This window comes from Carettochelys insculpta, chromosome 1, assembly GCF_033958435.1.
Source record: "Carettochelys insculpta isolate YL-2023 chromosome 1, ASM3395843v1, whole genome shotgun sequence".
Lineage (NCBI taxonomy): Eukaryota > Metazoa > Chordata > Testudines > Carettochelyidae > Carettochelys > Carettochelys insculpta.
In genome coordinates, this window is record NC_134137.1 from 381,389,786 (window position 1) to 381,415,386 (window position 25,601).

Genomic DNA, 25,601 nt, shown 5'->3' on the forward strand with positions numbered 1-25,601 from the left:
GGCACTGCCTGGGTCTGGCCAGCCCCCCACCTGGGAAGGGGCTCCACACCCTCAAGTCACAGCCAGCCCTGCCCCACGCCCTGGCACACAGGACTGTGCACTGAAGACAGGGACACCCCTGGCTGGGGCAGAGCTTTCACAGCCCCCGGAACGGACCCCAGCCCAGGCGCACCCCAGTCTGCCTGGGCCCTGGGGGGGGCAGGGGTGACCCAGCTGCAGCCCAGAGGTCGGTGCTCGTGCTCTGAAGGAGCAGCGCTCTCTGCCCGCCAGCAGTGCAGGCTCCGTGGCTGGCACTGCTGCGTGGGGTGAGCGCCACCCTCAGAGCGGGGCCTTGCCCCAAGCCAGCCGCTGGCGGCAGCCGCATGCCTGAGCCGGCCCTCGGGGCCATGAGGGGGGCACAGGTGTGGTTTCCATGGGAACTGGGGGTGCGCTTTGGGGGTAAGCCCACACCTGCCTGGCCAGGGTAGCCTGAGCCCACAGCCAGCTGCAGCCCAGCCCTCTCCCTGCGACCTCGGTGCCCCAGCTGGCGAGAGCCGCCTGCTTCAGGGGCCAGTCGGTCTCCCCAGGACTGGCAAACATCCCGCACCAGCCAGCGGCTCGCTGCACGCCCCACCCTCCTCGCCCAGCCCCCATGAACTCCGCTGCCAGCCAAAGCCAGGAGGGAGCTCGGGCACCCGGCGAAGGGCCAAAAACACTGTGCTCAGCCCGGCCCAGCAAGCTCATCGCCTGGTCAGTCCCCCCGACTGTGCAGCGCCCCAGGGGCACGGAGGCTGGGGACGAGTGCATGCCTGGTTCGAGGGGACGGGCACCAGGGCTGGCTCCCACCTCCCTGCTGCAGCCTGCGGCCCCTAACCCTGCCCGCTGCGTTGGCCTGTCCACCCTTCAGCTCAACCTGGCCCACGCACGTACCTGCCCTGTGTCCCCGCCCGCCCTGCCCAGCGCCCCAGCCCGCCCTCACCGCCACGCTAGCGACTCAGCTGGTCACCCCTAGGCAGCTGAGCCCCCTCCCCCAGCGCGCAGGGATGTGGGTGGAGCCATAGGGGCGCAGGGGTCCCCTCACTGCCCCAGCTGGCTCTGGGGGCCTCTGGCACCTTCCGGCCCCTGCTCGCTGCCCAGCTCCCTCCCCAGGGGCTGCGGCGGGGGGGCGTGCAGGAAGAAGAGAGCCTCGTAGGAGAGAGGGAAGGGGGGCGCGGGCAGCGGCCAGCAGGCCAGCGAGTCCAGCTCCAGCAGCAGCACCGTGCCCAGCTCCGGCGCGGCCATGAAGAGGCGGCTGCCCTGGGCCACGCCCTGCCCTGCCAGGCTGCACTTGGGCAGGCTCCGCGCCGGACCCCAGCGCCGGGCCCCTGGGCTGAAGGAGATCACCACGTTCTCCTGGGCGTTGCCCCCTACCACATAGAGGGGCTCCGAGCCCCCCAGGAAGTAGAGGCCAGGCAGATCAGCGTCAGCTCGCGTCAGCGTCGGGAGCAGCTCCTGCCATGTGTCTGCAATGAAAGAGCAGGAGTGGGACGGGCGCTGCCCACGCCGGGCCCAGCCTGACCTCACCTCCCCCGCTCGCCCCCGCCCCACCAGCAGCCCAGACTCCATCTGGGCAGGGGCTTTGCCACAGCGCAAGTGATGGGACCCTTCCACACTGCCCCGGGCCTGAAACGGGCTCTGGAGGTTCCTCCGCTACATCTGCAAACCGGCTCCCCGCCGCTCGAGGGTGGGATGGTTGCAATGACCTGAAGCTCTGAACAAAGGACGGAAGGACCCACCCCAGGTGCGGGTGGACGCTGGGAACTTGTGTAACATGGGAGGTTTTCTGAGGCACGGCTGAGAGGGCCAAAGCAGGGCAAATCGCACAACGGCACGGCCACTGGCAACCTGAGACTGGAAGTCCGCCACTCGAAGGCACCAGCCCCGTCACACCCAGCACGGCTGTTCTCCACTGGCCAACAGGAGGTCACACAAGCAATTCCCTCGCACACTCCAGCTTCCCCAGTGCTGCAACAGTCCCCTCCTTACACAGGTGAGAGGTTATGGAAACCAACTGGACCAAATCCACCCAGGTTCTTCCAGCCCCAACGGGACCAGCCACATCCCCAGGTGAATGAATACATCACAGCTCACCCAAACCAGCACGCTGGGTCCAGCCTTCAGCATCCAAACTAGGGAGTCCCAACCGATGGGTCGCAATTATATCTGATGAGGGCCACTGGCTGGGTGGCTCCAAGCTGCATGTGGCTCTGAAAGGAGCCTTTTGCAGCTCCTCACGCTGCCACTGCTCACTGTCACTGGATCCCACCCTTAAGCCAATTACATTGAGTCCCATTTCAGGGCAGCAGGGCAGGAACTGCCCCGCTGCAGGTGGGGGAAGGGAGTAAGAGGCCTGGGGGGAGCCGAGCAGAGTTGGGGGCCCAGCAAAGGAGCAGAGTGGAACTCCTGTCTGAGGTAGGTGGAGGGGCCGGGGCCTGAGGGGTTTAAGCTGGGGGGTGGAGGAGGCTGAGAACCAGCTAGGGCTCCGTGCCCCAGCCAGCTGCGGGCCTACAGGGTCCCCCCACCCCTGGATGAGGTCCCACGACTGGCACTATCGCCCAGGGCTCCATGCCCCAGCCATCTCCAAGCCACGGGGCTGCAGGGGTTCCCCCGTCCAGCACTGTCACCCAGGGCTCCTTGCCCCAGCCAGCTCCAAGGCACGGGGCTGCAGGGGTTCCCCCACCCAGCACTGTCACCCAGGGCTCCTTGCCCCAGCCAGTTCCAAGCCACGGGGCTACAGGGGTTCCCCCATCCAGCACTGTCACCCAGGGCTCCATGCCCCAGCCAGCTCCAAGCCACGGGGCTGCAGGGGTTCCCCCACCCAGCACTGTCACCCAGGGCTCCTTGCCCCAGCCAGTTCCAAGCCACTGGGCTACAGGGGTTCCCACATCCAGCACTGTCACCCAGGGCTCCATGCCCCAGCCAGCTCCAAGCCACGGGGCTGCAGGGGTTCCCCCACCCAGCACTGTCACCCAGGGCTCCTTGCCCCAGCCAGTTCCAAGCCACGGGGCTACAGGGGTTCCCACATCCAGCACTGTCACCCAGGGCTCCATGCCCCAGCCAGTTCCAAGCCACGGGGCTGCAGGGGTTCCCCCACCCAGCACTATCACCCAGGGCTCTATGCCCCAGCCAGTTCCAAGCCACGGGGCTGCAGGGGTTCCCCCGTCCAGCACTATCGCCCAGGGCTCTATGCCCCAGCCAGTTCCAAGCCACGGGGCTGCAGGGGTTCCCCCATCCAGCGCTGTCACCCAGGGCTCCATGCCGCAGTCAGCTCCAAGCCATGGGGCTACAGGGGTTCCCACATCCAGCACTGTCACCCAGGGCTCCATGCCACAGCCAGCTCCAAGCCACGGGGCTGCAGGGGTTCCCCCACCCAGCACTGTCACCCAGGGCTCCTTGCCCCAGCCAGCTCCAAGCCACAGGGCTACAGGGCTTTCCCCCACCATACAGGGAACCCATGGCCGGTGCTGCTGACCAGGGCTCTGCGCCCCAGCCAGCTGCAAGCCGTGGGGCTGCCAGGGTCCCCGCCCCCGCTCAGGCTTCTGGAAATATTATGCGGAATAGGCAGCCCTGGCTGGGGATCCCATGGGTGAGGCTGTCTGTCCCACATACAGCTTTCCAAAAATCTGGCAACTCTAGCTGAGAGGGTTGTAAGCTGGGGCTCAGAGAGGTTTAAGCTGGGGCGGGGGTTTGGGAGGGACTGAGAGGGGTTGAAGCTGGGGGTGGGGGGTTGGGAGGGGTTGAAGCTGGGGGGCAGGGGGCATTTTGAGGCTGAGAGGGGTTTAAGAAGCTGGGGGTGGGAAGGGTGCATTTTTCCCAGGGGTAGAACCTATCCCCCACCATTTTGAATTGCCTTGGGTCACAAAGGCCGTGTCTACACTAGCCAAAAACTTGGAAATGGCCATGCAAATGGCCATTTCGAAGTTTACTAATGAAGCGCTGAAGTACATGTTCAGCGCCTCATTAGCATGTGGGCAGCTGCGGCACTTCGAAATTGACGCTTCTTGCCACCGCGCGGCTCGTCCAGACAAGGCTCCTTTTCGAAAGGACCCTGCCTACTTCAAAGTCCCCTTATTCCTATGAGCAGATAGTGTAGATGTAGCCAAAGTCTCCCTGCATTGTGGAAATGGGCCCCCTCTCACAGAGGTCGGGAAGGCTGACCGGGATGCCCAGGGTTTAAGCAAAGGAAAAGGAAGAGGAAAGGGTGAGAGTAGAACTGTCCAAGCAATCACACTACACACCCCCGTCACCCAGCTCCCGGCGCCGGCTGCGCAGAGGTGGAGCAGCTGCTCTCTTACAAGTCCCTGGAGTGCGCCCTTTGCTAGGCCGGGTCAGCGACTCCTCCGGGCCCAGCTCCCAGCAGAGGTGCTCCTGGAGCGATGAGCCGGAAGGAAGACAAAATGGAGGCACTGTCGGGGTGCTGCCAGGCGGAGGGAATTCCATTGCTGTCCCCATGCGAAAGCAGGCCGCAGAGGGAGCCCGTCACCAGCCCATGGCCTTCTTCGGCAGCCAGCCACTGCCTGTCTGTTCACCTGAACAGTCACAGCCACGTTCCTCAGCTGTGGGCTGGAACCTGATGAGGCCCTTTGTCAGTCAAGTACTGGTTCAGGTCACTAGGAATCCTTTCGCACGAGGCTGCCACGCCTGCTGGTGAGGTCTCCCCGAAACAAACAAGTACAGCACCAATACTCAACTTCAAACAGCACAGTGACCCCTGCATATGAGCAGTCTACGCAGAACTGGTGAATCATCAGTGCTCAACAGACCCCCCGCTTGGCCCACCTTGCACAAGACTTGGTGCAAACATAGAACAACGCTTGCCACATTTTGCATGTTCATCTCAAATCCAATAAAATCACAACTTAAGTCAGCCATTGATTTTATTGCTGCTACAAGCCAGCTCCATGAACCTTACAAGTGTTTTGTGTGAATTTGACCCTTTGTTTCAATGGATCTTGGAAATATAGTGGTAGTTCTCTGAAAACATCCACACAGTGTGCAGTGGCAGTCAGTAAAACAAACAGGATGTTAGGAATAATTAAAAGAGGGATAGAGAATAAGACGAAGAATATCTTACTTCCCCTGTATAAAACTATGGTACGCCCACATCTTGAGTACTGCGTGCAGATGTGGTCTCCTCACCTCAGAAAAGATACACTGGCATTAGAAAAGGTTCAGAAAAGGGCAACTAAAATGATTAAGGGTTTGGAATGGGTCCCATATGAGGAGAGGCTACAGAGACTGGGACTTTTCAGTCTAGAAAAGAGGAGAGTGAGGGGCGATATGATAGAGGTATATAAAATCATGAATGGTGTGAAGAAAGTGAATACAGAAAAGTTATTTACTTGTTCCCATAATATAAGAACTAGGGGACACCAAATGAAATTAATGGGTAGCAGGTTCAAAACTAATAAAAGAAAGTTTTTCTTCACACAGCGCACAGTCAACCTGTGGAACTCCTTGCCAGAGGACGCTGTGGAGGCCAGGACTCTATTAGGGTTTAAAAAAGAGCTCAATAAATATTTGGAGGTTAGGTCCACAGATGGCTATTAGCAAGGGGTAAGGTATGGTGCCGAGCCTTTTGTCGAATGCAGGAGATGGATGGCAGGAGACAAATCCCTTGATCATTGTCTTCGGTTCACCTCCTCTGGGGCACCTGGCATTGGCTACTGTCGGCAGACAGGATCCTTTGCTAGATGGACCTTTGGTCTGACCCAGTATGGCCGTTCTGATGTTAAATCTTTAGATTCTAAAGCACTGGCACCGTGTGCTTTGGGGTGAGATCTGAGGTATAAATTGATCTGGAACTGTGGCCGTGTGAGGCGATTGGGTTTTCAGATGAACATGCATGTGCTATGTGTTTGATGTGTCAGGTTTTTTTGCAACTTTTTTGGACCTCTGTGCTATATAACTGGGTCTGGACTGGAAATTCTATAGATCTGAAGAAGTGGGTCTGTCCCATGAAAGCTCATCACCTAATGAATCATTTTATTAGTCTTTAAAGTGCTACAGGACTGCTGCTTTGGTTTTTTTATGCAAAACATTGTGGCACCCACTGGCCTGGATTTGAACCGAATCGTGTGCCGAGTGGGCCAAGAGAAGGGCCTTTAGAAGGCTGGCGATACACTGAATGTGTTTATACTGCTCATATGTCTGTAATGCTTTTAGAAGTGGATTTAGGAGTATTGGCTCTGTGCTTACATTTGGAATCGTAGTTTCTGGGAGACCACACTAGGAAGCCTGGCAGCCCATGGAGAAAGGACTGCTAGGCAAGTGAGGCTGAACTCGACTGACAAAAAGCCTTAACAGATTCCAGTCAAGCTCTGAGGAATCTGGAAGGTGTAACCCAGCAGAACGGGGGTGGCAGCTTGCCTGAAAAGGCCATGGAGAGGTGACCTGCTCATGGGACAGGCTCCATCTCAAAGACGCTTCCATGCAGGAAGAAACAATGGGTTTCCTGCCACATGGGCAAGGGTGTAAAGAGGGCCCTGAGGTTCCTCGATCTTTGTCTTCAATCCAGCTCATCACTTGAGGAGAATCTCTGATATGAACTGAGCCCAGAAGGACTTAACACCCATCCTGACATAGGGTGTATTCCAAAGACTTTTAAGTCAGTAGATGTGATATACCTTGACTTCAGCAAAGCTTTTGATACAGTTTCCCACAACATTCTTCCCCATAAATTAAGGAAATATGGATTGGATCCTTGGACAATAAGAAGAACAGAAAGCCAGCTTGATGGTCGAGCATGACAGGTAGCGGCCAATGGCTCAATATCTGGATGGCGGTTGGTTTCAAGGGGAGTGCTGCAAGGATGTGTTCTGAGCGCCATGTTGTTCAACATCTTTATTAATGACCTGGATGAGGGACTGGATTGCACCCTCAGCAAGTTTGAGGACAACACTAAGCTGGGAGAGAGGTAGCTACGTTGAAGGGTAGAGATAGGATCCAGAGTGACCTGGATAAATTGGAGGACTGGGACAAAAGAAATCTGATGCAGTTCAACAAGGAGAAGTGCAGAGTCCTGCACCTGGGGCGGAAGAATCCCAAGCATTGTTATAGGCTGGGGACCGACTGGCTGTGCAGCAGTACGATGGAAAGGGACCTAGGGGTTATGGTGGATGAAAGGCTGGATGTGAGTAAACAGTGTACCCTTGTAGCCAAGAAGGCTAACGGCGTACTGGGGTGCATTAGGAGGAGCATTTCAAACAGATCTAGGGAAGTAGTTATTCCTCTCTATTCGGCACTGGTGAGGCCACATCTGGAATATTGTGTCCAGTTTTGGGCCCCCCCCCCAGTATAAAAAGGATGTGGATTTGCTGGAGCAGGTTCAGTGAAGGGCAACAAAAATGATTAAGGGGCTGGAGCACAAGACGCATGAGGAGAGGCTGAGGGATTTGGGCTTGTTTAGTTTACAGAAGAGAAGAGTGATGGGTGATTTTATAGCAGCCTTCAACTTCCTGAAGGGGAGCTCTAAAGAAAAGGGTGAGAAACTGTTCTCAGTGGTGTCAGGTGGCAGAACAAGGAGCAATGGTCTGAAGTTGAAGAGGGGGAGGTGTAAGTTGGATATTAGGAAAAACTACTTCACCAGGCGGGTGGTGAAGCACTGGAATGCGTTGCCTAGAGAGGTGGTAGATTCTCCATCCCTCGAGGTTTTTAAGTGCCAGCTGGACAAGGTTCTGGCTGGGATGATGTAGTGGGGGTTGATCCTGCTTGAAGCAGGGGGCTGGACTAGCTGACCTCCTGAGGTCCCTTCCAGCCCTGTGATTCTATGATGATAGCACCTATTCCATCAGATGCTAGTCTGCGTCAAGAATTTGTGATGGGTGAATGTAATTGGATTGCTCTAGCACTTTAACTCTCTATTCTTTCTTTCATTAATAAACCCATAGATGTTAGATGTTGAAGAACTGGCACAGTGAGCTTTTTGGGATAAGATCAGAGGTATAAATTGACCTGGGAGCATGGCTGGTCCTTTGGGGTCAGAAGAACCTTTTAATTTGGCATGATTTTCACAACCTGCTGTTTGCACAGGAGAACTGAATGTGTAAGGGGCTTGGTGGGTGGTTCTTGTTACCCTACAAGGTGAACAGAAGTGCTCTGTGTGACTGGTTTGGTGTCCTGTAGTGGGAGGGTCCCAGTCTTGGGTTGTCAGTAGCCCCGTCTCTGAGCAATTTACCGTGGATTGATGCTTTCAGCAGTTGCCCCAGGTGTGAAGTTACTGGATTTTTTACTACAAATATAAAAAACTCTTTTCTGCAATCACTATGTTAAGTTTGCATAAAATCTCAAGCCAAGTGAGGTGTCTAATGAAAACTGGTGATTCACTGAATCTGTTTTTGCTACTTGTACATCTGTGTTATGTTTGTAGGTAGATATTGGCCCTATTGCTGCATTAGGAATGTTAAGAGCTAAGGATTCACAATGAAAGGTGTGATCACCTCCCCAGTCAGGGGACATGGGCAGAACAAAGGAACACAGACCCAGACATCGACTGCATGTTGACTGAGACATGCTGTCTAACCCAGCGGCCAATGGCAGAATGCTGCAACAGGCCACCTGAACAAGTGACCCTCCATTGCCTACGTGAAGGGGAAAGGGTTTTCCCCTCCATGGGGCAAGGGGGTAAGGACGTCCTGACAGTGGCCACTTTGTTCATCAGCCCTCATGAACTAAGCCTGTGTGAACCGGGGGGCTCATTCCCCAGAGGATGTATCTTCAGAGACGCTCAAGAAAGCAGAATAGAACATCGCTGGCTGCATCAATAGCTGTAACTGATGTATAGAATCATAGAACACTAGACCTGGCGGCGACCTCAAGAGGTCATCGAGTCGAGTCCCTGCCCTCTTGGCAGGACCAAGCACCATCATACTAGACCATCGCCAACAGGTGTCTGTCCACAACCTCCCTGGGTAGTGTACTGCAGTGTTTGACCGCCCTGACAGGAAGCTTTTCCTAATGTCCAACCTAAACCTCCCTTGCTGCAGTTTAAGCCCATTGCGCCTTGTCCCGTCCTCAGAGGCCCAGGAGAGCAAGTTTTCTCCCTCCTCCTTGTAACCCTCTTTGAGGTGCTTGAAAACCGTTGTCATGTCCCTGCTCAGTCTTCTCTTTTCCAAACTAAACCAGCCCAGTTCTCCCAGTTGTCCCTCGTAGCTCATGTTCCCTGGACCTTTCATCTCTCTTGTTGCTCTTCTCTGGACCTTCTCCAATTCCTCCACATCTTTCTTGAAACGTGAAGACTAGAACTGGACACAACACTCCAACTGAGGCCGAACAAGCACTGAGCAGAGCAGAACGACCTCTCATGTCTTATGTGGTGGAGTGGGGGAGTAAGTGTGTGTGAGACTCGGGCTGGATGTGTGTGTGACAGGCAGAGCAGCTCACAGCAGCTAAGGATGGCCCCTGGGGCTGTAACCTGGGCTGGCAGGAAACACCTCTGCCCTGAACAAAGACCAGGGAGGAGCCAAGCCAGGTTTGAATCGGAGGCGGCAGTTGGAAGCTGGAGGGGAGAGGGAGCTGGAAGGCAGCCAGCCTGGCGAGGGGGAAAGCTACACCCCAGAGGGGCCCCCCTCGGGATCCTCTCCCCAGGACGGGTTGGAATGACTGTCTCTGCCGGCTGTACTGACCCCTCTGTGCTGAGCTGGGCCCCTGACCGCTAATAAACTTCCTGTTCTACCTGCTGAGTGAGAGTCACTCCTGGCTGCAGTTGGGGTGCAGAGCCTGGGAACCCCTGAACCCCATGACATCTTGCTCACTACACTCCTGTTAATACATCCCAGAATCATGTTTGCTTTTTTGCAACAGCATCACCCTGTTGCCTCATATTTAACTCGTGGTCCACGATAACCCCGAGACCCTTCTCTGCAGTGCTCCTTCCGAGACAGGCTCTTCCCGTTCCGTTCATATGAAGCTGACTGTCCCTTCCTAAGTGGTGTGTTTTGCATTTGTCCTTGTTAAACTCCATCCTGTCTTCCTCAGACCCTGTCTCCTGTTTATCCCCATGACTTTGAATTAGGAGCCTGTCCTTCAAAGCAGTTGCCACTCCTCCCAGCTTGGTACCTGTGCTGGAGTGGGGGGAGTGCAGGTGTGAGTCAGGCTGGATGGCAGACACAAGCAGAGCAGCTCCCAGTGGCTAAGGATGACCCTGGGGCTACAAGTGGCAGGTGACACCTCTGCCCTGAACAAAGAGGAGGGAGGAGCCGAGCTGGGTTTTGAATCGGGGGCGGCAGTTAGAGGCTGGGGGAAGAGGAGCTGGAAGGCAGCCAGCCTGAGGAGGGGGAAGCTACACCCCAGAGGGGCACCCCTCGGGCTCTTCTCCCCAGGACGGGTTGGAAGGACTGTCTCTGGCTGCTGTGCTGTTGCTTCTGGGAGAAACTGGACCTCTGTTGCCTAATAAACCTCCTGTTGTATCTGCTGAGTGAGAGTCTCTCCTGCCAGCGGATGGGGTGCAGTGCAGGGGGACCCCTGAACCCCATCACAATGGTGTCAGAAGTGGGATGCACTGAACCCACGGATGAGCTCCCAGCAGTGGCTGGCTGAGCGCAAGAGAAGGAAGGAGTCTCACAAGAGCCAGAGGGGGAGCAGAGCCATTCCTGCAGCTGCTGCTGGTGAGTGGATACCCCGGGAGGCAGCGGGGAGATGGATTATACCCGACTCCTAAAGGCAGAGCTAGCGGGGCTGTGCAGAGAGAGGGGCCTGACCGTGGGGAAGGCGACCAAGGCCCAGCTGAAAGAAAATGACCGATCCAGGGGGGCAGAGCCTGTCCCGGCAGAAAGTGGCCGGTCACCCTCGGGAAGCGTTTCGGATTCTCCGACAGGAGCGGGGGCTCGATGCCGTCAGACACACACGGTGCCTGCCAGGTTGCGCTCAGCTAGCGGTGGTCCATCGTGGGCAGAGTTCCCCGCCGCAGAGCTGCGACGGCTGGAGCTCGAGGTGAGATTAAAGGAACTGGAAAAGCCCAGGAACGGCAGAGGGAACGTGAGCACCAGGAACAGGAAAGAGCGTGAGCACGAGCGCCAGCGGGAGGAGAGAGCGGGAGAGAGAGAGCGGGAGGAGAGAGAGCGAGAGCGGGAGCATGAACGGGTCATGGCAGAGGCGAGACACCAAGAGGCCCCAGCTGCGGTAAGTGGGGAGAGGGCCAGACGGCTCGGGGTGGCCAGTCACTTGGAGGCGCGTGTGCTGGCCCAGTGTCAGCACCCAGGGGACATGGACGAGTTCCTTACCACCTTTGAGCGAGCCTGTGAGTTGCATGAGGTTCCCCCAGATGAGTGGCTCCGGCACCTCACCCCCTTGCTAGGCCGGAAGGCCGCAGCGGTGCTCAGCCAGCTGGAGGGGCTGCAGCCTGGGGACTATGAACGGTTCAAACAGGCCCTGCTGCATCAGTTCGGGCTGACTCCGGAGATGTACAAGAAGAAGTTCCAGGAGGCGCGGAAGAGGCCAGAGGAAACCCATGTAGATACAACCGCCCACCTGAGGCAATACTACCAGAAGTGGGCGTTCGGAATGGGAGTCCAGTCCGTAGAGAACCTGATCGAGCTGGCGGTCGTGGAGCGATTCTACGAGATGTGCTCACCTGACCTGAGGGTGTGGCTCGTGGACCGGAGGCCTGGGGATTCACACAATGCAGGGAAACTGGCAGATGACTTCACAAACAGCCAGGCCAGGTTTGAAAGTGAGCCCCACAAAGAGAGGGAGTCCCGGAGAGAGAGGGAGTCCCGGAGGGAAGGGGAATCCCGGAAAGACCGAGAATCTCAGAGAGACCGGTCCCTGACGGTACGACAGAGGGGACCACCTCTTGGGCGAGCCCAGGAAAGAGGGGCCAGCCACCCACCCCCGAGAGAGCCAAGCAGAGCCTGGACAGAGCAGCCGGCCCGAGGGACACAACAAGACCCAGGCTGTTATCGCTGTGGGCGAAAGGGGCACAGAGCAGCCCAGTGCCCCAGGCTCCCAGACAGGTTGAGAAGGCCGGGGGGTCATGGAGTCAACTGGGTGGAGTCCGAGAAGCCAGAGGGGCTGGCGGCCAAGGCGGGTGGTGCTGACAATGGGCACTCGGATTGGGCCGAGTCCGCCCCACAGAGCAGCTCCTCAGGGGGACCAAATGCTCAGAGGCCAGTTTACAGAGTGGGGGCGGCAATGCCTCTGTGGAGCAAGTGTCTCAAACACCTCGAGGTAGACGGGAAAAAGGTCACGGGGTTCTGGGACACAGGCGCTGACGTGACGCTGGCCCGACCCGGGGTGGTGGCACCGGGCCCCATGATACCCAATTCCCACCTGACGATAACAGGAATTGATGGGACCCCTTTCAAGGTGCGCATGGCGAGGGTGCACCTGAAATGGGGGAAGAAGGAAGGCCCCAAGGAAGTGGGCGTGCAGCCATTTGCCGGTGGATGTACTGATGGGGGCTGACCTGGAGAACTGGCCAGGTGAACGCCCTCGTGCCCTGGTCCTGACCCGTAGCCAAAGAAAACGAGGGGTGCGCTCCCCAGATTCAGGGGTACAGGCCCAGCCAAAGTCACAGGAGCCACAGGGGCCAACCCTGAGAGAAAGGGGGCCCCCAAAAACCAGGTCTCACAGGCCAGGGGTGCTGGAGTCAGGCAGGGAGGGGGAAGTAGCATCCGCCCCTGCCCGAGCGGAAGAATTCCAGGCAGAGCAGCAGAGAGACCCCTCCTTGCAGAAGCTGAGGGAACTGGCCAGTCTCAGCCCAGCTCTACAGCTGGGGGAGGGCTGCAGGGAGAGATTCCTGTGGGAAAAGGGATTCCTGTACCGGGAATGGGCTCCCAGACGCAAAGCGGAGCCATGGAAGGTCCAGAGGCAACTGGTGGTTCCCCAAAAGTACCGGCGCAGGCTGCTGTACCTAGCCCATGATGTCCCACTTGCAGGACACCAGGGGATCCACCGCACGAGAACTTTTTCTGGCCAGGGATCTTTGCAGCTGTCCGTCTGTATTGCCTGTCCTGCGATCCCTGCCAGAGGGTGGGGAAGAGCCGGGACAAGGGGAAAGCTGCCCTGAGGCCACTGCCCATCATAGAGGAGCCTTACCAGAAAGTGGCTATAGACATAGTGGGCCCCTTCAGCAAGGCAACGCGTTCGGGGAAGAAATATATTTTGGTAGTGGTAGATTTTGCCACGTGATACCCAGAAGCAGTGGCCTTGACCTCTGTCGACGCTGACACCGTGGCGGATGCAGTGCTGTCCATTTTCAGCAGAGTGGGGTTCCCCAAGGAGGTCCTCACGGATCAGGGGTCCAACTTCATGTTGGCCCTCCTGCAAAGCTTGTGGGACAAGTGTGGGGTCCGGCACACCTGGGCCACAGCCTACCACCCGCAGACCAATGGGCTGGTGGAGAGGTTCAATGGGACTCTAAAGCAGATGCTGAGAACCTTCATGAATCAATACCCCCATGACTGGGACAAGTACTTACCCCACCTGCTGTTTGCATACAGGGAGGTGCCCCAGGAATCCACGGGGTTCTCCCCGTTTGAGCTGCTGTATGGAAGGAGGGTACGGGGACCCTTGGACTTGTTCAGAGAAGAGTGGGAGGGGACGGCCTCTCCCGAAGGGGAGTCAGTGGTACAGTCTGTACTGACCTTCCAGGAAAAACTCACCGAGCTCATGGGCCTGGCCAGGGAGAACCTCTCCAGGGCCCAAAGGAAGCAAAAGGTCTGGTATGACCGTAACGCCAAGGCCCGAGCCTATGCCACCGGGGACCAAGTAATGGTCCTTGTACCTGTGCGGCGAAACAAGCTGCAAGCGGCCTGGGATGGGCCCTTCAAGGTCGTCAAACAGCTAAATGACGTGAATTACGTGGTGGAACTGTTGAACCAGGCCCAGAGCCACCGGGTCTATCATGTGAACATGATGAAACCTTACTGGGACAGAGAGAACTTGGTGCTGGCCGTGTGCAGACACTGGGAGGGGCAGGGGGATGATCCCTTGGTGGATTTGCTCTCAAGGACTGGAGCCCGCTCCTTGCTGGAGTCTATTCCCCTCTCAGACCAGCTGACCCCTGCCCAGCAGATGGAGATCAAGGAGGTGCTGCATTCGCACCAACAGCTGTTCTCTGACAGACCCGGACGCACTGACCTAGCTGTCCACCGAATAGAGACAGGCACCCATGCCCCTATCAAGTGTGTGCCATTCAGAGCCACAGGGAGGACGGCTCAGGACATAGAGCAGGAGGTTGAAGACATTCTGGCTCTGGGGGTGATCCAACCCTCCTCCCGCCCCTGGGCCTCTCCTGTGGTGTTAGTCCCTAAAAAAGATGGGTCTGTTCGGTTTTGTGTGGACTATCGCAAGCTTAACACCATCACTGTATCGGACGCCTACCCCATGCCCAGGCCTGATGACCTTTTAGACAAGCTGGGGGGAGCCTGTTACCTCACCACCATAGACCTCACCAAGGGGTACTGGCAAGTGCCATTAGACCAAGATGCCCGGCTGAAGTCGGCTTTCATCACCCCTGTGGGGCTCTACGAGTTCCTGATCCTGCCCTTCGGCCTCAAGGGGCACCCGCTACCTTCCAGCTTCTGGTGGACCAGCTACTGAAAGGGATGGAGAGCTTTGCCCTGGCTTACATGGACGACATTTGCATCTTTAGCCAGACGTGGGAGGACCATGTGTCCCAACTCAAGCAGGTGCTGGACCGACTCCAGAAGGCCGGTCTGACTATCAAGGCAGGGAAGTGCAAGGTGGGAATGGCTGAGGTGACCTACCTGGGCCACAAGGTGGGCAGCGGCTGCTTAAAGCCAGAGCCAGCTAAAGTGGAGGCTGTCAGAGATTGGCCCACACCCCAGACTAAGAAACAGGTCCAGGCCTTCACTGGGATGGCAGAGTACTACTGGAGGTTTGTGCCCCACTTTAGCTCCATCGCAGCCCCCCTCACGGAGCTATGTAAAAAGGGAAAGCCTGACAAGGTGGTCTGGACCGAGCAGTGCCAAGAGGCCCTCTGCGCGCTGAAGGAGGCTCTGGTCAGGGCCCCAGTGCTGGCAAATCCAGACTTCAACAAACCCTTCCTGGTGTTCACCGATGCCTCAGACGTGGGGCTGGGGGCGGTGCTAACGCAGGTGAATGACAAAGGGGAGAAACACCCCATCGTGTACCTGAGTAAGAAGGTGCTGCCCCGGGAGCAGAACTACGCGGCCATAGAGAAGGAATGTCTGGCCATGGTGTGGGCGCTGGGGAAGCTGCAGCCGTACCTGTTTGGATGGCGTTTCACTGTGTGCACCGATCACTCACCCCTGACCTGGCTGCAGCACTTGAAAGGGGCCAACGCCAAGCTCCTGCGGTGGAGTCTGCTCCTGCAGGACTACGACATGGAGGTGGTCCATGTGAAGGGGAACAACAACACCATAGCCGATGCCCTGTCATGCAGGGAGGGCCCCGAACTTCCCCAGGTCACTGGCTAAGTGTCCCCACTCAGTTCGGTCTGGAAGGGGGGAGAGATGTGATGGAGTAGGGGGGAGTGCATATGTGAGTCAGGCTGGATGTGAGGGGCAAGCCGAGCAGCTCCCAGTGGCTAAGGATGACCCTGGGGCTACAACTGGCAGGTAACACCTCTGCCCTCAACAAAGAGGAGGGAGGAGCCAAGCTGGTTTTTGATCAGGGAACGGCAGTTAGAGGCTGGGGGAAGAGGAGCTGGAAGGCAGCCAGCCTGAGGAGGGGGAAAGCTACACCCCAGAGGGGCACCCCTCAGGGTCTTCTCCCCAGGATGGGTTGGAAGGACTGTCTCTGACTGCTGTACTGACGCTTCTGTGAGAAACTGGGCATCTGTTGCCTAATAAACCTCCTGTTGTACCTGCTGAGTGAGAGTCACTCCTGCCAGCAGCCGGGGTGCAGTGCAGGGGAAACCCTGAACCCCATCACAGTATCATCTGCAAACTTAATAAGCATACGCTCTATGCCAATATTTAATTGTTGATGAAGATATTGAATAGAACTGGTCCCAAAACAGATGCCGGTGGAACCCCACTTGTCATGCCCTTCTAGCATGACTGCAAACTATTAATAACTACTCTCTGAGAAGGGTTATCCAGCCAGTTTTGCACCCACATTATAGTGGCCCCATCTAAGTTGCATTTGCCTAGTTTATTGATAAGAAGATCATGCAAGACCATGTCAAATGCCTTACTAAAGTCTAGGTATACCACATCTACCGCCTCCTCCCTTATCCACAAGACTTGTTAACATGTGAAAAAAAGCTCAGATTGGTCTGGCATGATTTGTTCTTTACAAAGCCATGCTGGCTGTTACCTTTTATACCTTATTTTCATCCAGATGTTTACAAATGAATTCCTTAATTATTTGCTCTAATATCTTTCCTGGCACAGAAGATAAACTGACTGGTCTGTAGTTTCCTGGGTTGTTCTTTTTTCCCTTTTTATAGATGGGCACTATGTTCACCCTTTTCCTGTCTTCTGGAATCTCTCCCGACCTCCACGACTTTGAATGATGATAACTAGAGGCTCAGAAACCTCTTTTATCAGCTCCTTAAGTATTCTAAGATGCCTTTCATCAGGCCCTGGTGACTTGCAGACATTTAATTTTTCTAAGTAATTTTAACTTGTTCTTTTTTTATTTTATCCTCTAAACCTACCCCCTTTCCACTAGCATACATTATGTTAGACATTATATTAGACATTTCTGCATCAGCCTTCTTGGTGGAGACTGAAACAAAGAAGTCATTAAGCACCTCTGTCATTTCCAAATTTCCTGATATTCTTTCTCCCTCCTCATTGAGTAATGGGCCTACCCTGCCCTTGGTCTTCCTCTTGTTTCTAATATAGTAATAGAAAGACTTCTTGTTACCCTTTATGTCTCTAGCTAGTTTAAGCTCATTTTTTGCCTTGACCTTTCTAATCTGGCCCCTGCACACATGTATTGTTTGCTTATATGCATCTTTTATAATTTCTCCTACTTTCCACTTTGTAGACGACTCCTTTTTGTTTTTGAGCTCATGGAAGATCTCCTGGCTAAGCCAAGGCGTCTTTTACCATACTTTGTATCTTTCCCACACAGCGGGACAGCTTGCTTTTGGGCCCTTAATAATGTCTCTCTGATAAACTGCCAACTTTCCTCAGCTTTTTTATCTCTTAGTCTTGCTTCCCATGGGCCCTTACCTATCAGCTTCTGAGTTTACGAAAATTTGCTTTCCTGCAATCCATTGTTTCTATTTTGCTGTTCTCCCTTTCACTATTTCTTAGAATCATGAACTCTATGATTTCATAACAAAAAGGCAGTCCAGTAGCACTTTAAAGACTAACAAAATAATTTGTTAGGTGATGAGCTTTCATGGGACAGACCCACTTCTTCAGACCATAGCCAGACCAGAACAGACTCAATATTTAAGGCACAGAGAACCAAAAATAGTAATCAAGGTTCGCAAATCAGAAAAATATTATCAAGGTGAGCAAATCAGAGAGCAGAGGGGCAGAAGGTGAGAGGAGGAGTCAAGAATTAGATTAAGCCAAGTGTGCAAAAAAGCCCCTATAATGACCTAAAAAATTCCCATCCCAGTTCAAACCATGTGTTAATGTGTTGAATTTGAATATAAAAGAGTTCAGCAGCCTCTCTTCCCAATCTGTTGTGAAAAGTCCTCTTCAGTAAGACACAAACCTTCAGGTCATTAACAAAATGGCCCAGTCCCAAGTAGCAGCAGGGAGTTCCTTAAGTAGTAGTTGTAATTTTTTTTGGAATTCCAAAGTGGGATCAGAGGAGAGTGGTCTGTAAAATTTGGTGTTGAGAGTTGTCTGGCTGCCTGTCTGATTTGCTCACCTTGATAACATTTTTCTGATTTGTCAACCTGATTACTATTTTTGGTTCTCTGTGCCTTAAATATTGAGTCTGTTCTGGTATGGCTATGATCTGAAGAAGTGGGTCCTTCCAACAAAAGTTCATCACCTAATAAATTATTTTATTAGTCTTGAAAGTGCTACTGGACTGCTTTTTTGTTTTGATAGTATATAGACTAGCACGGCTCCCTCTCTGTTTCTATGATTTCATGGTCACTTTCTCACAAGCTACCTTCCACTTTCAAATTCTCAACAAGTTCCCCCGTTTGTTCAAATCAAATCTAGAACTGCTTCCCCCGGTAGCTTTTTCCACCTTCTGAACTAAAAAATTGTCATCCATGCAGTCCAAAACGTTCTGGGTAGTCTGTGCCTTGCTGTGTTACTTTCCCAGCATATGTTGGGACAGCTGAAGTCCCCCATCACCACCAAATCCTGTGTTTTTGATTATTTAGTTAATTATTTAGAAAAAGCCTCATCCACCTCTTCTACCTGGCTGGCTGGTCTGTACTAGATCCCTATCAGGCATCACCCTTGTGTTTTACCCCTTTTAACCTACCCCAGAGACTCTCAACATGTCAGTCTCCTGCACCCATCTCCACCTCAGTCCAGGTGTGCCCAGTTTTGATATATAAGGCAACACCTCCTCCCTGTTTACCCGCCTGTCCTTCCTGAGTAAGCTGCACCCTTCTGTACCAATATTCCAATCATGTGTATTACCCCACCAAGCTTCTGTGACACCAGTTATGTCATAGTTGTGTTTGCTTATCAGGATTTCAAGTTCTTCCTGCTCATTACCCATAGTTCTCGCATTTGTACACAGGCATCTAAGATACTGATTTGCTTTTGCCTCCCAGTTCTGCCTAGCCCCTCTTTTTTCTCTCCTATTACAGCCCATGATCCCTCCCACTTCAAACCCAACTCCCAAGTCTCCAGGTTTGTACTTACCTGTGGGCTTTGGTTACCTGTCCCCACTAGGTCAGCCAGTCTCGATCCAAATACATCCTTCCCATTCCTCGAAAGGTGAATTCCATCCCTGCTGAGCAGTCCTCCATGGAACACCGGCCCATGATCGAGGAAGCCAAAGTGCTCCAGGCAACACCATCCTCCTCGCAGCCAGGCATCCACCTCCTGGGTGCACCTGTCTCTGCCTGGGCCCCTACCCTAGACTGGAAGGATTGAGGAGAACACCACCTGCGCTCCCAGCTCCTTCACCTTTACTCCCAGAGCCTGTAGCCATGCTTGGTCTGCTCAAGGTTACACCTGGCAGTGTCACTCGTGCCCACATGGATGAAGCAGGGGGCAGTAGTCAGCAGGCCGGACAATCCTTGACAACACCTCCGTCACGTCTCGGCTACGGGCTCCTGGCAGGCAGCACACCTCCCGGGATGACGTGTCAGGGTGACGGATCGGTGCCTCCATCCCCCTCAGAAGAGAGGCTCCTTCCACAACTACCCCATGGTTCTTTCTCGTAGTGGTGGCAGCAGATGTCCCGGCCTCGGAGGTACAAGGCTTCTGCTGTAGGGGGTGCTCCCTTATCTCCCATATCCAGAACGGCAAAACGGTTTCCCAGTTCCACGGTGGGAGGGTTGGGAGCAGGAGTGGAGCGCTGCCCGCTGCTGGAAGTGACCAGCTGCCAGTGTCCCCCCGAGCCATCTCCACCTCCACCCATGAGGTGTCCGTTCTCTTCTGCGGTGGGACAGCTACATGAACCTCAGCTGTCTCCACATGAATACTGCCCAGGAACTGCTCATGGATATGGATGCTCCTTAGCCTGGCCACCTCTTCCTGCAGCTGCACCTCCTGCTTCCTGAGAGATTCCATGAGAAACCACCTTCCACAAGGGATGGTCTCCCCAGCCTGGATTTCAGTCATAGGAAATTGCAAGTCACCGTCCCTGCAAAACCACACCAGGGTCTGGGCAGAGGCATCCCTGGCCAGGAGGCCTGTCCGACTACAGGCGCAGGAGGAGGAGACAGGAGCAGTGCTTGCACAGGTGGTGTGGGTTTTCCTGCCCATAGTGGAACCCCTTCGTCACACTCCCTCTTCAAACTCCCGTCTGCATTGTACCACTTTAACAAATTTTCTCTCTCACCCTGTTCTCTCTTTCTTTAATAAACCTGTAGAGTTTAGATTCTGAAGGACTGGCCCAGGATGCTGTTTTGGGTAAGATCCCAGTGTGTATTGACCTGGGAATGTGGCTGGTCCCTTTCGGGGCTGGAAAAATCTGTGGATTTGGTGAAATAGGTTTTAAGAACCTCTCACCTGCGTAGCGGGGTGGCTGGTTGGGCACTAGGAGCAGCTAGAGAATCTGTGGTTCTGCATGTGTGGCTTCTGGCTGGCCAGAGGGGCTGGCAGAGGTACTTCTGTGGGTGGCTTGGTTTGCCTTATTGAGAAGGAAATTCCAGCCTGGGCTGCAAGTGGCCTGGTTTTAATCAATTTGCCCAGGATTGGTTCTCTCAGCTGTGCCCAGAACCCCCTGAAATATTACCCCCGGCTCCCCCTGCAATACCCCTCTTCACCCCAGCCCACCCCACGACACCTGTCCTCACCCTCCCCAACTCCATCGCAGCCCCCTGCCCATCCCCACCCCATAACCGGCTTCAGCCTAGCAACCCCCACGCCTCTCCCTCACCCTTCCCACCTTCCCCCAGCCTGGACCTTGCCGTATCCCACCCCAACTCCCACATGCCTGTCCTCATGCTGCCCACCCTCATCCGCCCACCCTCGCCCTCTTCCTGCCCTCCCCTCACCCCCCCACCTACCCCACCCTCCTCCAGTCTCACCCCCCCACGCAGACTGTGAGGCCCGTCAGGCTGGGGGCTGGCCAGCTCCCTAGAGGAGCCCCAGCCGACGCAGGGAGCTCCTGCCTGGCCCTAGCCCTGGTGCCCCGTGGGGACGGCAGCCTGCCAGCAGCCCAGGCGTGTGGAGGAGCAGGACCTGCAGTGGGAGCGCCCTGTTCCCCAGCCCAGGTGCGCCAGGCGCTGGCTCCGCTCACCTGCCTTCACATTGTAGCGCAGCACCAGCTTCTCGCCCGTGCGGGCCACGCTGCCCAGGGCGTAGATGCAGCCGGCGTGCGCCGCGCAGAGCGGCAGGTCGTGGGACAGCGAGACGGCGAAGGTGAAGTCGCTGAGGGGCAGCGAGGAGACGAAGCACCAGCTGTCGGCCCAGGGGTCGTAGCGCTCCACGGCTGCATAGAGCGTAGTGCCGCTGTCCGGCGCCAGGAGCGTGTCCAGGTACCAGCCCCCGATGGCGTAAATCCGCTGCTCCACCACGGCTGTGCTGAAGTGCCGCCGGCGCTGCAGGGAGACACAGGCGTGCTAGAGGGTCAGCCCTGACCTGCCCTGGAAGCCGCTCCCGCTCCTCTGGGTGCAGGCGTCTGAGCCCAGCCCCATGCCCTGGGCTCCCACGGGCAGTCCCAGGCTGAGAGCTGGGAGGGGGCTCGTGGCCCTGGGAGGCTCACAGCCTGCGGCGTCCAGTCCCACATCCCTTCTGGGGTGAGCGCCAGTGCCTCAGTGTCAGCAAGTAGCGGGCAGGGAACAAGGCAGGGCCGCTGAGGCAGAAGGGAACTGCCCTTCGGCGGGGGGCTGCCGGGGCAGCTGAGGGAACAGGAACAGGAGGGAGTACCCGGGCGCAGGAGTATGGGGCACCCACCTTGAGCAGCGGGGCGGTGGGCTGCCAGCAGTGCCGAGGGACAGAGGGAAGAAGAGGGCACCAGGCCAAAGGGGAAGCCGGGCGCAGGGGTACGGGGCACCCACCTTGAGCAGCGGGGCGGTGGGCTGCCAGCAGTCTGCCAGCGGGTTGTAGCGGAAGGCTGCCATGCGGAAGGCGAAGCCCCGGGCCCCACGGCGCTCCCGGTAGCCGCCGATGAGGAACAGGTAGTTGAGGAGCTGGGCCGTACTGAAGCTCCACTTGTCGGCCCGGAAGGGCAGCCCGGTGGCCCGGTGCCAGGTGCCCCCCTGGCCCAGGGGAAGGCAGTAGAGGCCGTGCAGGGGCTCTCTTTCGAGGGCGGCTGGGGCCTGCAGGCTTTCCTTGCGGAGCACGCACAGTTGCTGGGGGCCGTGCGTCCGGAGCTGGGCCAGCTCCTCCTGCAGCGCAGGGGGCAGCTGCCCTGTGACCGGTGCCAGCTCCAGCAGCTGGGTGCTCAGGTACTGGCACAGCACGGCCCGCATCTCCGGGCAGCCGATGGCCTCGGCGAAGCGCAGGTAGGCCAGGCAGTTGTGGGGGCGCAGGAGGGGCCGCAGGGCCAGCCAGCAGCGCTCCAGGAAGGAGGGTACCAGCAGGTAGCTGGCAGCCTGCACTGCGGGCAGCAGCTCCTCCTCAGCCAGCCCGAAGCGGCCCCAGAAGACAAACTCCAGGATGGTGTGGAAGGCGCCCGAGGGGATGTGCTCCAGCGTCAGCCGGCCCTCGGCAGCCTCCCGCATGTGGGAGCGGGCCAGCGCCGCGAAGTACGCGCTCTCCTCTGCCAGCCGCGCCAGCTCCACCTGCGGGCACCAAGAGGGGACGTGCTCCAGCGTCAGCCAGCCCTCGGCAGCCTCCCGCATGTGGGAGCGGGCCAGCGCCCCGAAGTACGCGCTCTCCTCTGCCAGCCGCGCCAGCTCCACCTGCGGGCACCAAGAGGGGACGTGCTCCAGCGTCAGCCGGCCCTCGGCAGCCTCCCGCATGTGGGAGCGGGCCAGCGCCCCGAAGTACGCGCTCTCCTCTGCCAGCCGCGCCAGCTCCACCTGCGGGCACCAAGAGGCCTGGGGCTGCAAACCCGGGCTGGCCCGGCCCAGCTCAGGGTGGCATGCTGGGGTGGAGGGGGGACGACAGCTCCCTCAGGGCGGCACGTGGGGAGGCCAGTGTCCATGTGGTCCCTCCTTGGTCCCAGGCCCCTGTGGGGCTCAGCCTGCCCCAGCCCCTCCCCTAGGAATGGCACCAGCCCCAAGCCAGGGCCTGCACCCCCTGCTCTCAGGGCATGCTGCTGGGGCCCAGCAGGTGACTCCCCGGTCAGGGACATGCTGGAAACAAGGGGGATGGGGCAAAAGGGCACCTACCTGCGGGGGCAGAGGCTGCCCCCCACCCTGCTCTGCCCTGGGGAGCTCTGGGAACGGGCTCTCTCAGCCACAGTGGGGAAGGTGCCAGACTTGGCTACACAGGCAGCCAGGGGGCACAGTGCCCTGGCGCAGAGGGAGCTCCAGGCACAAGGACCTTGGCCCTGGTCACATCACCCCACCCCAATGCACTGCAATGGCTGCAGCCACTGAGCAGCACCCAGGCCTTGCTGCTCAGCTCTGAGGGGGCCGACCCGCCTCTGGGCCAGGCCTCCGGGGTCCCAGCCAGCCCTTTCCTGGGCAGGGCAGTGGCCAGCTGCGGTGCAGCCTGCACCCACCGCCCACACAGGGCAGGGCTCAGCTCAGCTGCCAAGCCAGGCTCCCGGCAGTCACTCCCAGCCATGGCAACGGCCATGGGGCTGCACCCCACCCCGCTGCACAGGCCGGGAATGAGGGCTCTGCCCTCCAGGCAGTGGCACTGTGGGCGCCTACCTGGAAGGCCCAGGGGGCTGTCTGGACGGTGAAGAGACGCAGCTCCCCTCCCTGGCTCCGGTAGACCCTCCGCTCGGGGCTGCCCTCCCAGGGCTCCGCCCGTGGCACCGGGCTGTGTGGGGCCTTGCCGGGCCGCACGAAGATGCTTGTCAGGGTGCGCAGGAACCACAGGAGCCAGCTCAGAGCCCAGCCAGCCACAGCCCAAGGGGGGCGAGTCACCAGGCGCCAGGCTGCAGCCCACAGGCCCTCGCCCCCCGGCGGGGCTCGCAGAGCCGCACACGGAGCCCGGCGGGGCATGGCCGGCAGCAGCGCCCGCAAGCCAGCCACGGGGGCAGGCTGGGGGGAGCCAGAGGAGTCTGGGGTCAGGCAGGGGGCAGAGCTATTTTTACCCTGTTCCAGCCAGCGGGCAGGAAAGCTGAGCCCGCCGGGCCCCAGCCCATCGGCAGCTCGGCCCAGGCGCAGGTGGAGGCAGCAGGGCCAGCAGCCAAGCAAAGCGGCACAGTCGGTGCATGCCCGGGCTCCACAGCCCACGCAGCGCAGAGAGGACGCCCAGCGCACAGCTGGCTCCTGCCGGGTGGGGGGCCGGGAACAGAGCCTGGCCGAGCCTGGCGGGGGGTGGGGGGGGGCAGGAACTGAGCCTGGCCGAGCCTGGCGGGGGGGTGGGGCAGGAACGGAGCCTGGCCGAGCCTGGCGGGGGGGGGGGGGGGGCAGGAACTGAGCCTGGCCGAGCCTGGCGGGGGGTGGGGCAGGAACTGAGCCTGGCCGAGCCTGGCGGGGGGGGGGGTGGGGGCAGGAACGGAGCCTGGCCGAGCCTGGTGGGGGGCGGTGGAGAATGGGAAATAACTGGTCAAGGCAGAGCTAAGCAGGACTCAAGGTTCACCACTTACACGGGGGTCCAGGAGGGAAAACAGCAGGAGGAAGGAAGGGAAAGAAAGGCAGGGAGGAGGAGGAGGAGGAGGAGGAGGACGACGACGACGACGACGCAGACCTGGGCGGACTCACCCCAAGACCAGCGCTCCCAGACCCGAGGCGCAGCAACCAGCACCAGAGAGACTAGACTGACTGTGTCTGGCCAACGGGGGAAGTCGGCCGGCCTGTGCCAGGGCGGGGAGCCTGACCCCGAGTGCTTAGCTCGTGTTCTGCCTGCTCCGTACTCGTCGGTAAATGGAGACCGCTAGTGCCTAAGGCTTTTCAGTGGCACAGACCCTGCAGACCCGCAGGGAATTGTGCCCTGAGCCCCAGGAACTGGGTAAGGGTGCGTGTGTCTCTGACGTACACAAGGGACACGCACATTTCTGCAGGTAACAACCTGACTCCCCCCTGCCAGGGTCAGTGCCCGTGTGCCAGCTCTCACCCGCCCCGCTCATACCAGTGCCCATGTGCTGGCTCAGCCCACCCACCAGTGTCAGTGCCCATCGCAGTAAGACAGAGACCTAAGGCCACACAGCACAGGCCTGGTGTGAGGCCTGAGGCCTAGCCCCAATGGACAAAACACGGCTCAAAGCAGAGCTGAGCTGTGAGCAAGAGGGAGGCCTCTGCTACAGAACTTGGCACAGGCAGGGCTGACACACACAACTCACTGGTAACAATAACTGGTATAAGCGGAGATCACAAGGTCTCAGCAGCTCATTAGAAGAGACCTGGAGACCTGCTCCCCACAGACACAGCCCCAGGGTCAGGAAAGGCTCCCAAATGACGGTGTGATGGACAGAGGTGATCTAACCAAACCCCAGGGTACAGGGCGACAGCGGGTGTCTGAGTAGCCTCAGCAGTGCGGCGTGCTGCCTGTACCTGTGTGTAATGTGATGTCTTGGGGGGACTGTCTGACCGACCTAGGGGCAGTGGAGTTCCCACTGGCCGTGTCAGTCTGGTCCTGCAGGTACCTGCACAGTGTAGCAGTACAGCACACTATACGTGACAGCTGCTGTTCGCACCTTGCTGGGCGCTTCGCTCCTTACCTGCTCTGTGGTTTTCGGCCCTGCTTCACTGGACACAGGCATGCGCTCACTCACACACACCAGCAGCCTTGTGGTTATCATTGCTGCTGGAGCCAAAGACCTGTGAGGACACCTGTGCTGGAGTGGGGGGAGTGCAAATGTGAGACTCAGGCTGGATGTGAGAGACAAGCAGAGCAGCTCCCAGTGGCTAAGGATGACCCTGGGGCTACAACTGGCAGGTGACACCTCTGCCCTCAACAAAGAGGAGGGAGGAGTTGAGCTGAGTTTCGAATCGGGGGCGGCAGTTAGAGGCTGGAGGGAAGAGGGAGCTGGAAGGCAGC

At 57.6% G+C, this 25,601-nt stretch overlaps 1 protein-coding gene across 1 annotated transcript; it reads right to left on the minus strand.

Annotated features, from left to right (window-relative positions):
- LOC142020592 (kelch-like protein 30) lies at nt 1–25,323 on the minus strand. Its single transcript, XM_075008629.1, has 5 exons — nt 25,207–25,323; nt 23,324–23,890; nt 21,557–22,282; nt 20,797–21,097; nt 1–1,481 (listed from the first exon to the last, which is right to left on the minus strand). Exons 1-5 carry the CDS (start codon nt 25,321–25,323, stop codon nt 1,057–1,059), a joined length of 2,136 nt encoding a protein of 711 aa, XP_074864730.1. The 3' UTR covers nt 1–1,056.
- Nucleotides 25,324–25,601: the final 278 nt, after the last annotated feature.

Excerpts from the sequence above, each read along its gene's own strand:
- LOC142020592 (XM_075008629.1), bottom strand. The coding sequence starts at position 25,323 with ATGCCTGTGTCCAGTGAAGCAGGGCCGAAAACCACAGAGCAGGTAAGG. Across the intron at positions 21,098-21,556 it reads CCACCGCCCCGCTGCTCAAG|CGCCGGCGGCACTTCAGCAC; the intron begins GTGGGTGCCCCG and ends GTCTCCCTGCAG. Across the intron at positions 1,482-20,796 it reads GCGCTACAATGTGAAGGCAG|ACACATGGCAGGAGCTGCTC; the intron begins GTGAGCGGAGCC and ends CTTTCATTGCAG.